A 14,080-nucleotide genomic window follows, 5' to 3' on the forward strand; every position below is an offset into this window, starting at 1 on the left:
GACCTGGCGATGTCACATGCCCATAAAAAAAAAAAAAAGAGAGAGAAAAAAAGAGTGCATTTTATAATTGGCATTGTTAAACACACTTTAACAAACAAGAAATCAAACAATGCTTCAAATGATTTTAGAAACCATTTTTAGGGACCAAGGATCCCACTGACCTCCTCCTTCAGTGTGAAATCGTATTCTGTTCAGATTATCCTATTATTATAATAATTTTGTGTCTTCTGGGACCACTTCACTAATATGTCAATACTAACTCACATTTATTTAGAGGAAATACAGTTAGGTCCCTAAATATTTGGACAGAGACAACTTTTTACTCATTTTGGTTCTGTTCATCACCACAATGAATTTGAAATGAAACAACTCAGATGCAGTTGAAGTGCAGACTTTCAGCTTTAATTCAGTGGGTTGAACAAAACGATTGCATAAAAATGTGAGGCAACTAAAGTATTTTTAACACAATCCCTTCATTTCAGGGGCTCAAAAGTAATTGGACAAATTAAATAACTGGAAATCAAATGTTCATTTCTAATACTTGGTTGAAAACCCTTTGCTGGCAATGCCAGCCTGAAGTCTTGAACTCCTGGACATCACCAGACGCTGGGTTTCCTCCTTTTTGAGGTCTGCCAGGCCTTTACTTTTAGTTGCTGTCTGTTTGTGGGCCTTTCTGTCTGAAGTTTAGTCCTCAACAAGTGAACTGCCTGTTCAATGTGGTTAAGATCAGGTGACTGACTTGGCCACTGCTTTACTTTAATAAACTCCTGGGTTGCTTTGGCTGTATGTTCTGGGTCATTGCCCATCTGTATCATGAAACGCCCGCCGCCCAATCAATTTGACGTCATTTAGCTGGATTTGAGTAGACAGTATGTCTCTGAACACCTCAGAATTCATTCGGCAGCTTCTGTCCTGTGTCACCTCATCAATAAACACAAGTGTCCCAGTGCCACTGGCAGCCATCACACTGCCTGACTCCAGCATGTTTTACAGATGATGTGCTATGCTTTGGATAATGAGCTGCTCCACGCCTTCTCCATCCTTTTTTCTTGTCTTTGTCATTCTGGTAGAGGTTGATCTTGGTCTCATCTTTCCAAAGAATGTTTTTCCAGACCTGTGCTGGCTTTTTTAGATGTTCTTTAGCAAAGTCCAATCTAGCCTGCCTTTCTATTCTTGAGGCTTATGAGTGGCTGTCACATTGCAATGCACCCTCTGGATTTCCTTTCATGCAGTCTTCTTTATGGTAGACTTGGATATCGATACGCCGACCAAGCCCTGGAGAGTGTTGTTCACTTGGTGGGCTGTTGTCAAGGGGTTTCTCTTCACCATGGAAATGATTCTGCGATCATCCACCACTGTTGTCTTCCGTGGACGTCCAGGTCTTTTTGCGTTGCTCAGTTCACCACTGTTTGCTTTCTTTCTCATGACGTACCAAACTGGAGATTTTGCCACTCGTAATATTGTAGCAATTGCTTGGATGATTTTTTTTCTGTTTTTGCAGCTTAAGGATGGCTTCTGTCACCTGCATGGAGAGCTCCTTTGACCGCATGTTGTCTGTTTGCAGCAAAATCTTCCACATGCAAGCACCGCACCTCAAATCAGGCCTTTTATCTGCTTGATTGATAAGACATAACGACAGACTTGAACACACCTGCCCATCAAATAGCCTTTGAGTCGATCGTCCAGTTACTTTTGAGCCCCTGAAATGAAGGGATTGTGTTCAAAAAATACTTTAGTTGCTTTACATTTTTATGTAATCGTTTTGTTCAACCCACTGAATTAAAGCTGAAAGTCTGCACTTCAACGTCATCTGAGTTGTTTCATTTCAAATTCATTGTGGTGATGTACAGAACCAAAATGAGAAAAAAGTTGTCTCTGTCCAAATATTTATGGACCTAACTGTATTTCCTCTAAATAAATGTGAGTTAGTATTGACATATTAGTGAAGTGGTCCCAGAAGACACAAAATTATTATAATAATAGGATAATCTGAACAGAATACGATTTCACACTGAAGAAGGAGGTCAGTGGGATCCTTGGTCCCTAAAAATGGTTTCTAAAATCATTTGAAGCATTGTTTGATTTCTTGTTTGTTAAAGTGTGTTTAACAATGACAATTATAAAATGCACTCTTTTTTTTTTTTTATGGGCATGTGACATCGCCTGGTCAATGTTCTAAAGGTCTGCTTTGTGCCCTTACCGGTTGTCCAAGGTTGTGGACAATAACCGATTACATTTTTTGTGTTTCGATTACATCAAAATAAATGGCATCATGCCAACCAGACAATTCTGTTGTGTTAACATTTTATGCTGAAGCTTTGCAGTGGTCCGTTATGAGAGGTTTTTCAAATCTACAGAAGGACGGCAGCTGTTTATTTTAGCTTTTGCACTTTACACTCCAATCAATTTCGGCCAACCATTAAATTACAGTTTATGTTGGAAGCCTTGTAATAATAATAAAAACTTTCCCCTGATAAGAGCTGTACGGTATGAAATGTAAATGACATTGTGATTGTATATTCTGACAAAATATAAAGTATACAGCGCTAGAGGGCAAGAACCGAGCGTCTCTGACAGGAAAGCATTTGCATGTAAATTAGCAATCTGGACTACAAAAAATGCCCTGAAGAGTCAGCAAACTCCGGGACCAGCTGCTCTGACTCGTCGTTTTGGGCCCTAACAACGTTATTCGTGACATGGGACACCTCTTGAGGTGATATTAACTGGATCAGTGCCAATCTGGACAAAAGTGACGTTTCTAAAACAGCAGACAGTCTATGGGAATTAAAGCTCATTAGCCTTAAATAGTGGTGTGCGGTACGCCAGTGGAAAGGAGACGTCAGCAGAAACCTGCCAATCAAGAGAAAGTTTCATTTCGATCAATGTTACTACAGCTTAGCACATCAGGGAGCAACCTGCTAGATACGGTGCATCCAGAAAGTATTCCCAGCGCATCATCACTTTCTCCACATTGTGTTATGTCACAGCCTTATTCCAAAATGGATTAAATTCATTTTTTTCCTCAGAATTCTACACACAACACCTCATAATGACAACGTGAAAAACGGTTACTTGAAGTTTTTCCAAATTCATTAAAAATAAAAAAACTGAGAAAGCACATGTCCATAAGTATTCACAGCCTTTGCCATGAAGCTCCAAATTGAGCTCAGGTGCCTCCTGTTTTCCCTGATCATCCTTGAGATGTTTAATTGGAGTCCACCTGTGGTCAATTCAGTTGATGTGACCTGATCTGGAAAGGCACACACCTGTCTATAGAAGGTCCCACAGTTGACAGTTCGTGTCAGAGCACAAACCAAGCATGAAGTCAAAGGAATTGTCTGGAGACCTCCGAGACAGGATTGTCTCGAGGCACAAATCTGGGGAAGGTTACAGAAGAATGTCTGCTGCTTTGAAGGTCCCAATGAGCACAGTGGCCTCCATCATCCGTAAGTTGAAGAAGTTTGAAACCACCAGGACTCTTCCTAGAGCTGGCCGGCCATCTAAACTGAGAGATCGGGGGAGAAGATCATAAGTCAGGAAGGTGACCAAGAACCCGATGGTCACTCTGTCAGAGCTCCAGAGGTCCTCTGTCCTTCTGAAAGGTTCTCCTATCTCCACAATCATCTCTGCAGAAATCCACCAATCAGGCCTGTATGGTAGAGTGGCCAGACGGAAGCCACTCCTTAGTAAAAGACACATGGCAGCCCACCTGGAGTTTGACAAAAGGCACCTGAAGGACTCTCAGACCATGAGAAACAAAATCCTCTGGTCTGATGAGACAAAGATTGAACTTTGTGGTGTGAATGCCAGCCGTCACGTTTGGAGGAAACCAGGCACCACTCATCACCAGGCCAATACCATCCCTACAGTGAAGCATGGTGGTGGCAGCATCAGGAACTGGGAGACTAGTCAGGATAAAGGGAAAGATGGCTGCAGCAATGTACAGAGACATCCTGGATGAAAACCTGCTCCAGAGCGCTCTTGACCTCAGACTGGGGCGACAGTTCATCTTTCAGCAGGACGACGACCCTAAGCACACAGCTAAGATATCAAAGGAGTGGCATCAGGACAACTCTGTGAATGTCCTTGAGTGGCCCAGACTTGAATCCGATTGAACATCTCTGGAGAGATCTTTAAATGGCTGTGCACCGATGCTTCCCATCCAACCTGATGGAGCTTGAGAGGTGCTGCAAAGAGGAATGGGCGAAACTGGCCAAGGATAGGTGTGCCAAGCTTGTGGCATCAGATTCAAAAAGACTTGAGGCTGGAATTGCTGCCAAAGGGGCATCGACAAAGTATTGAGCAAAGGCTGTGAATACTTATGGACATGGGATTTCTCAGTTGTTTTATTTTTAATAAATTTGCAAAAACCTCAAGTAAACTTTTTCACGTTGTCATTATGGGGTGTTGTGTGTAGAATTCTGAGGAAAAAAATGATCATTTTGGAATAAGGCTGTAACATAACAAATTGTGGAAAAAGTGATGAAGCGCTGGGAATACTTTCCGGATGCACTGTAAAATTTATATATATATATATACACACACACACACACAAGCAAGTGTCACACATACACTACACATACATATATATGTATGTGTGAGAATTATATATATTATACAGGGCTGTTCAAAATGAAAGAGCAGACTCCAAAAATGTATTTCAAACAAACCGTATAAGACAGAAACACACTGGATAGAGGAAAGTTCAGAGTTTGGTCCTGTGGTCCTTGAGGTTGCCAGCCCTTAACATGAGCGCAAACATCACAACGGTAGACCAGTTTTTGCCACACACGACTCAACTGGTCCCCAGTTACTGAATTCACAGCTTCCTCGTCGATATTGCAAATCTTGAAGATTAGCAGGCATAGGTGGACCAAACACAGAGCACAGAGTGCTGGGATGAAGAGGAATCAAGACGGTGGGAATCCATCTTTTTTTTTTACTTTGAATACATTTTCAAAAAATCCTAAAATCCTATTTTCGTTTTGCCATTCTGAGCTATTGAGTGTTGTATGATGAGACGAATAAATGAATTTAAGTGACATTAGCAGCAGGCCTCATCAAGAGAATGCAAACAAAAATGAAGAATCAGAATTTACTTTCTTGGCCAGGTACATGAATGTGTATTAGGATAGTATTGGTGCAATATACAAAGATAAATATAAAAGGATAAAGTGTAAAATGATAAACTATGATGTCGCATACATGGACAATACAAAAAATAAAGAGATAGCAGGATTAAAACGTCCAGGCAGCCCAGTGTGCTGGAATATAAATATGTGTGTATGTGTGTGTGTGTATTGGTAACCTCAGGGCTCGTCTGAAGACTCCAAACCACAGGTTGGCGCTGTCACCTGATACCTCGCCTCTTCCTGCCTCTGCAGATGGAATGATTGACAGGCCGCTCGTCGATGACATCACTTCTGCTTTCCGGACTCCGCCTCTTCAACTCCTGAGCCCTTAAAGCTGCCATCTTGAGACCCTCTGATTTGGTGACTCGCGTCTAAGACCACCGTTTGTTTGCACTTATTTTGATTTTCACCTTGAATTCCAGTGTACAGGGATTCGCCGACGTGTCCCAAAGCTTTATGATCTTTGTTTTTTAGATTCTTACAATGCACATACACGCCACGGAGTAGATGTACTTGCTGTGTATACTAAAACACATGTAAATATCCCTTGATGACGTTCTACACACACACATTGCATTTAAATATCAACGAATATATTTCATATATAGTGGAATTCATTTCCCTGTGGGGTTTTCTTCAACTTTTGAAAAGCTTTTTTATTTTTTATTTTCTGGCTGCCTAATCATTTCAGTGTATTCTAAAACCTCGGCCTCAGCCTTTTTTTCCCACCACACAAGTGGATGATTTCAAACGTCGAGATTACCTTAAGAATTTTGCAGAGTTTGCAAGTGCCGTCAGCTAATCTGTAATTCTGATTCTCACAGGCTGTCATTTTTAAAAATGTCACATTTCATACGGCAACAAAGCAGCGAGACAAAAATAAATAAACGGCGGCATCAGCCTACCTCCCACTTGCCGTGCGGACTGGCACCTCGTTTGCTTGTCCTCAGAAGATACAGGCGTCCAGTTCCATCAGACACGGTGACCCAGGTGGAAGATGTGAAGTGAATTGAAGAACAAAGGCGATTCTCAAAGCCGTGCAGCTCCGACGAGAGCCGAAACACTTCCTTTGGTTTGCCAAGGACGCTGTCCTGAAATTGCCAGAGAAACAGACAATGGTGACATTGACATTGGTGCCAGATTGCTCAGCTGTCCTGACAAAAACGAACACTCTTCGTTCTTATTAACTCACTAAAGACCATGATGCCCATTCACTTTCATTCCTACAAGCATGTTAAATAGTCACACATGCATGGCTTTTGCGCTTGAATGCTCTTCACGTGCCTTTTTTTGAGTTTTTCTCCATTACATTCCCAAATGTGCTTTTAGGAGAAACTGGCAGCACTAAACAGTAGGCGGTGTTGCCCTGTCCATGGCTGCTAACTGCCAGGCATCAAAGTGTTGATAGGACAGGCTCTGCAAATGTGTGTCTTATTGTGTTACTTGCAGTGACCGTGGGGACCACCAGGGGGCAGATGACATGACAGCACCATCATGTGTGCCAAGAGCTGGGGTTCAGATGCCACTTCTATGTCCGTTTTGTTTATTTTGCGATTCCTTTATGCTAGTATGGGTGACCATCTCATTTCTGTGTATTTATGCATCATCTTTGTGTTTTGTGGCTGGTCCACCAAGGCAGGGCCACCTGGCCACCGCTGTCAAGGGCCTGACATCAGGCTGGGAGAGCCAACAGTCCCTTGCAGTTCATTCTGAATGCCCATGGTGTTGGCGTGCCAACTGCTTCATTGACAGAGCTGACATTTTTCTGCTCCATTTTTCAGCTTTGCCCCTTGGGCTCGTGTTTGCCTTGGATGACCCATTTTGAAGGCCTTCTGTGTTTTTTGTGCTCATTGGAGATTCTTATTAAACAGAACCTCTCTTTGAATATTAAAGAATTTGATTTGTAAAGATACTACATTGGCGTTTGTGTGACTAGCTGGGATCTGGAAAAGTTGCCCCCCGACCCCCCAGATTTCACTCCTCACGCTTCACCCCAGCTATCACCTAACTGGATCATTGAAACTTTGTTTAAATTATTACCACCTGTATTTTAATTTAAATATCGAAATAGCGTTCCATAGAACTAAAGTTACTGAAGTTCGCACTGTTACTCAATTTAATGTGTCCGGACACTCTACGGCCGTTAATCGTTTGCTGTTTTCACCACCTGACTATCGGCGATGCTGAAGAAGAAGCCACGCCATCGCATAGAGTACAATATCAATTTACACACCGCGCCATATTATATTATAAAAATTTACAATGGCAAAAAGAGGCAAAAGAAAATTGGTAGATTTCCGTGCTTTCAAAGAGAACAGTCGGTGAACAACATGGAATCGGAGTTTGTGAAAAACGTTCTGCAAAGGGCGAGTTTAATTGTTTGGCAATTTTAACGTGCGCTTATTAAACCAAAATAAATTAGAAGATCTAAAATAATTAGGTGCATTATTTACATTTCTCTAACCTACTCATTACCTACAGGGGCAAATTGTTGGGGGTGAACTGTGAGGGGCGACTTTTCTGTGAATCAACTAGCCAGGTTTTCAATGGTCTCTAGTGGGCATTCTGAGCAATGACTGGGCTTAGGAACTCTCCGGTTCACCACAACACCCAGCCACATATCAACGCCAAAGAGGGCCAAGTCCACCACAGACACCGAGCAGAGAAAGAAAGTTAAGAATTGCTAGTAATGTCCGTTCAATAAGGCCAGTCAGTAATTCATCAGAGCAACAGCTCCAGCGTTGGGGACGACGACAAAAGAGCGTCAAGAAATGCCCGCCAGCAAATCAGCGTATGCCAACAAATGCACAGCGGAAAATGTGCCCAGCTAGTAAAACCCACTTGAGGACAGTTTTCATTACCTAATTACTTGGGAGCAGTGGTGGCTCTGAGGCTAAGGATCTGTGCTGGTATACCGAAGGTTGCTGGTTCAAAAAAAGAGATCCTACTCTGCTGGGCCATTGAGCAAGACCCTTAACCTTCAAATGCTCCAGGGGTGCTGTACAATGGCTCGGACCCCAAGAGGTATGCGAAAACCAAGTAATTCCCTTCGGGTTTAATAAAGTATAATAAAATAAAAAAATAAACAAACATATTCGGTGTAAAAATAACGTACATGAAAATGTGGCGATCAATGCATATCACACAAGATGAAACCCTGGAGACAAACAAAGAGTACAAAACGTAAGGCCATGCAAATCAAACTGTGCTGTGCAGTTTACTGTGCCACACTGAGGGCAACCACTTGCAAGAAGTCACAAAGTGGCACCAGTCCACAGCCCAGGATTAACTGGGATTATAAATCCAACTCTCCTCTGTGCCACGTTGAGCCTTTCCAATACGCAGCTGCTTGTCATATTCTACATTTTAACAAGGTGAATAATTAGTTAAAATGAACAGAAACCAATTCATGATGTGATCTTGGAGTCCCAGAGCATGCAAGTAACAATACGTTCCAAAAGCAATCCCCAAAGAAAACAGACAATAGAGGGGGATATCACCGTCAAACCCCGGCTAGTAAAAAGAGCAAGCACCGAATCTTTATAAAATAAAAGAGTTGGGCCTCACAAAATGCTCTTCAGTAACAATGAACCTCTGTGGAGCACAAGAAGCAAAAGGAACATGAAGTTATCCATCCATTATCCACCGCTTATCTGAAGTCGGGTCGCGGGGGCAGCAGCCTAAGCAGGAAGCCCAGACCTCCCTCTCTCCGGCCACCTCGTCCAGCTCCTCTGGGAGGACCCCGAGGCGTTCCAAGGTCAGCCAGGAGATATAATCCCTGCAGAGTGTCCCGAGTCTGCCCCGTGGCCTTCTCCCAGTGGGGCATGCCCAGAACACCCCCCACAGGGAGGTATCCAGGGGGCACCCTAACCAGATGCCCGAACCACCTCAACTGACTCCTCTCAATGCGGAGGAGCAGCGACTCTACTCCGAGTCTCTCCCGGCTAACTGAACTCCTCACCCCGTCTCTAAGGGAAAGTCCAGCCACCCTGCGGAGAAAACTCATTTTGGCCGCTTGTATCCACGATTTTGCTCTTTCGGTCACTACCCAAAGCTCGTGGCCATAGGTGAGGGTAGGAACGTAGATTGACTGGTAAATCGACAGCCTCGCCTTTTGGCTCAGCTCTCTCTTCACCAGGACGGACCGTCGCAGAGCCTCCATTACTGCAGATGCTGCACCGATCTGTCTGTCAACCTCCCGCTCCATTCTTCCCTCACTCGTGAGCAAGACCCCGAGATACTTGAACTCCTCCACTTGTGCTCCCAACCCGGAGAGAGCATTCCACCCTTTTCCAGCTGAGAACCATGGCCTTGGATTTAGAGGTGCTTCTCATTCCTGCCGTTTCACACTCGGCTGTGAACCGCTCCAGTGAGAGCTGGAGGTCACTGTCCAATGAAACCAACAGAAACACGTCATCCGTAAATAGCAGAGACGAGATTCTGACGTCACCGAACAAGACCCCCTGCGCTCCTTGGCTGCATCTAGAAATTCTGTCCATATAACTTATGAGCAGAATCGGTGACAAAGGGCAGCCCTGGCAGAGTCCAACCTCAACAGGAAACAAGTCCGACTTATTACCGGCAATGCGGGCCAACCTCCTGCTCCTCCGTAACAGCGAGCCTTGTACCCCGTAAACTTGGGGCACACCCCACAGGATGCTTCGAGGGTCACGGTCGAATGCCTTCTCCAAATCCACAAAACACATGTGGACTGGTTGAGCAAACTCCCATGGCCCCTCCAGGATCCTGGCCAGGGTGTAGAGCTGGTCCAGTGTTCCATGGCCGGGACGGAATCCACATTGTTCCTCTTGAATCCAAGATTAGACCATCGACCAAACTCTCTTCTCCAGCACCCCTGAATAGACCTTACCAGGGAGGCTGAGGAGTATGATCCCCCTATAGTTGGAGCACATCCTTCGGTCACCCTTCTTATAAAGGGGGACCACCACTCCCGGTTTGCCAATCCAGAGGCACTGCCCCTGATGCCCATGCGATGTTGCAGAGACGTGTCAACCAGGACAGCCCCACAACATCCAGAGCCTTGAGGAACCCAGAGTGATCCCATGCTGGTGGGATTGAGAAGATCCTCGAAGTATTCCTTTCACCGGTCAATAACGTCTGCAGGTGAAGTCAGCAGGGCCCCGTCTTCACTGTACACACTGTACCCCGTCTTCTGGTTTGCCAGAACCTTCTCAGTGCCGACCAAAAGTCGTTTTCTATGGCTTCCCCAAACTCCTCCCATGCCCGAGTTTTTGCCTCTGCAACAGCCGATGCCACCACACACTTGGCCCGTCGGTACCCCTCACTGCCTCTGGAGTCCCACTGGTCAACCAGACCCGATCGGACTCTTTCTTCAGCTTGACGGCCTCTCGAACCTTAGGCGTCCACCACCAGGTTTGTGGATGAACACGAAGGTAATCCAAGTTCAAATCAAGTGGTCAGAAAATAAACAACAAGAGGGTCAAAATTCCAAAAGGATACAAAAGGCACAAGCAAAACACACGGTAATCCAGAAATGTAGGCCATGAAAAGAGCAGGAAGGTCAAAAATGACTAAAATATACCAAGGCACAAGCACCGCACGGCAAAAACACAAATAACTCGCCGAATCCACAGCACATTCACAATGAACCACCAGGACCTGCAGGAGGCTCTCTGGAATGAATCGGGCGGTCCCTGGAGTGACTGGCAGAAAGCCCCGCCTCCTGGGGAGACCATCCACAAGACACACTCAACATAACAGTGGCAGGCTATACACATAAAGCACCACCAAAACGAAAGGACGATTCACATAATCAACATAAAAGGGATCAGCAATGAACCCCAAGCGGAGACGGGACTCCCCCCAAATTTGGTTTCATACTTCAAAAAGCATTTTGACTGGCACAGTGACGGGAGCTGCGCCTCATTCATCCAGTGGTGAAGGGACGCCAGGGCAGCACAGCCTTAAATCACGGTGGCTTCGCTTCGACAGAATGTTTGTCAAGTCTGGCCATTTTAAAGAGAAGCCCATTAGTAGCCCTTCTAGAAATAGAAGAACATTTCAAGGAAAATGAAAAATAAGCCCATAAATCACAAATAAGAGGTGGGAATTACACAACAGCTTCCCGCTGCAGATTGTGTACTTTTGCTGTCATCAATATTAGGAAAGGGCTGGCAGCTATTTTGAATTCGGACAGGCTGATTAAAAGCCACATTAGGCATTAAAAATTCAGGTTCTGCCTGCCCGCTCAAGCCTCGAGTGAAACAGCAGCCACCCAAACACAAATTCTAACTGTCCCAAAGCGGGCGCCTTCACGGTCGTTGTCCATGTCACTCAACACTCAGACACCTTCAAATGCCATCCTGGGGTGGTCTTCTGTTTGCAACGGGGGACACAAGGCTTGAACTCCCTTCTAGTGCCCCCTGGTGTCGCTGTGCCCCTGAGCCTTGTGCACGTCTTAAAAGGCCAGACGTCTATAGGAGGCAGGGGAGATGAAGGAGTGCGTCTCACTGAGGACTGCGTATATAATAAGCTTAGCACTCACTGAAATAGCCCGACTATTATTATTCATTCCTATTGTCACACATGAGCGTCAGAGGGTCGCCTTCTGGGGTCATCAAAGGTAAGCACTACTACCCTGGCACACCAGGGGGTGACATGGCTGACCGCCTCCTTTCCTTTTCCACCCGTAATGAGCTGTCAAAGCAGGGCGTCTCATTTGGGAGACGAGCCACCCGTTAAGACGGAGCTCCGACCCTGCAGCTCGCTTCAAGTGAAATGAGGACAAAGAAAGAAATCGGGGGACCAAACTGAAGCGAGGGACTCATCTCACGACAATAACATGTCAGCATTTTCAAAAAGTACCCACACTGCTATGTGAGGCCTGCCCTTTGCAAATGAACGCGTTAGAGGGGGTCCTCAATAAGAGGTTGGTCTTCGGTGGTCAAAAACGCCATTTCAGTGTGGATGGATACCCATAAAAAAGACTAATTTTCAAAGGATTCAGTGGGGACTACGCCTCCGATGAGGGTTAGGAAACGTCACATCTGCCACCGCTCAGTTTCTACTGTGGCAGATGGCTGGGGCTCATGCCCAGTCAGGACACCTGGAGGATAGAAGGATTGGGAGAGGAGCAGTACCTCCCCAACCTTGTGAGGACCCATGGCCACTGTCAGGGGGCACCAGGAGGGTTCAGAGGCCATGGTATGCAGCACTTGTGCCACACCAGGAAGTGTTCAGAAGTGCTGTGCCAAATTGGAAAAGAAGAAAATAAAAAATGTGAACTTGTGTAAGTGTGCCTCTTGTGACTGTCTGTGCCGGGTTTAGCACTGGTATAAGTGCCATCAATTGTCACACTACCCAGGTTTCAGTGAAAAGAAAATTAATAAATAAAAAATAAATAAATTGCTAGAAAGTTCAAAATTGCAAGTTTATTCTGCTCAGAATTACAACAACTGGGGGAGATGGTAGCACAGAGCTTGGCACGGCGGCTTCATGGATGGCGAGTCTCACGTTCAAATCCCACTCCAAGTCACGGTCCGTGTGCAGTCTGCATACTCTCCCTGCGTCTGTGGGGATTTTCCACCAACCCCTTTGTTTTTAGTCCTACACCTTTAAAGAAGTGCAGTTCAGGTTGACTGGGCACTCTAAACACAAATATGGGGGGGTGTATAGGAGTGGCACCGCCGATGGACTGGTGCTTCTTGCTGTGCGCCCAGTGCAGCCAGTATCGGTCTCAGCCCTGCCACCTGCCTTTTTGATTGCTTCCCTGTGCACCTGGATCCTGTACTTCCTGATTGAGAGACCCCCAGATAGCCCACATCAGAAGCTCAGCCTCTGGTGCCCCCAGGGGTGTGTACTCAGTCCACGTCTCTTCACTCTGCTGACTCGCGATTGCTCCAACACTATCACTAAGTGGGTCTCATCAGCAACGGGGCTCAGTCAGCTTACAGAATGGAGATACGACGACTGCTGGACTGGTGCAAGTGCAACCACCCGTCTTAACGTGGACAAGACAAAGGAGATGATTGTCGACTTCAGGAAGGCCCATGCTGCCCACACCCCACTGCACACCGAAGGCTCTCCGGTGGAACACCTCCATATCCAAGAAGGGGCCTCAGCATCATGATCTCTGCATCCTTCACTGGCTGAGAAAGGCAATCCCACCTCCGCTCATTCTCATCACATTCCACACTAGCACCATCGAGAACGTTCTGACCAGCTGCCACCACCGTCAAGTTTGAGAACTTGTGTGTCTCTGACCGTAAGGTCCTACAATGGATACAGCAGAAAAGACCACTGGGACCTCTCTGCCCTCCATTAAAAGGCATCTTTATAAAGTGATGCATCCACAAAGCCCACACAGCCTTGTGACGGACCACCCCTCCCATGGTCTTTCTGTCCCACTTCCATCTGGCAGAAGGTTCTTTAGCGTCTGAACAAGTCTTGCCTAGTTCTGCAAATCCCTTGGTGGTCCAGACTGTGACCTTAGTGCAGCCCACTGCCCGCTCTCAGATCTGCTCCGAGCAGCTCATTTACTGAGTGTGCCGTACATTTGTTAAACACGTCACTACTTCTATTTCTTACTATTACACGATCTAATTCAAATTATTATGGAAGTCGAGAGAGGACGTGTAATATCGTTATTTTCTTAAATTGCTTCCTCGAGATAACAGAATAATTTTATCGAGATCTTGAGAAAACAAGGTCTTTTGAAAATTATGAAATTGTATCTAACGTTTAATGTTTAGCTTATTGAAGCCACGTCTTGTTTCAAATGGCAGAAGAGCAGAACTGTATTGATCAGCGCGTTACATTTTTGTTCAATCGAGGGCTAACGCAGGCTGAAATATGTTTATGCCTTTGTGTAGAAAATAATAACGTCCGTGTCTGTCATTTAAGAAGACGGTTAGCGAGGCTTGAGCTTTATAGGCGTCACAATCTAAGCAAGCCTGATGCCAGGAGCA

The 14,080-nt window shown here is 45.4% G+C and overlaps 1 protein-coding gene across 1 annotated transcript in view; it reads right to left on the reverse strand.

Annotated features, from left to right (window-relative positions):
- nudcd1 (NudC domain containing 1) overlaps positions 1–14,080 on the reverse strand; it is a 71,155-nt gene that overhangs the window by 33,741 nt on the left and 23,334 nt on the right. The window contains exon 3 of the mRNA XM_039736533.1: positions 6,038–6,223. Coding sequence (XP_039592467.1) covers positions 6,038–6,223 — 186 coding nt within the window. The remainder of the gene's footprint in view (positions 1–6,037; positions 6,224–14,080) is intronic.

This window comes from Polypterus senegalus, chromosome 15 (assembly GCF_016835505.1).
Source record: "Polypterus senegalus isolate Bchr_013 chromosome 15, ASM1683550v1, whole genome shotgun sequence".
NCBI classification, from domain to species: domain Eukaryota; kingdom Metazoa; phylum Chordata; class Cladistia; order Polypteriformes; family Polypteridae; genus Polypterus; species Polypterus senegalus.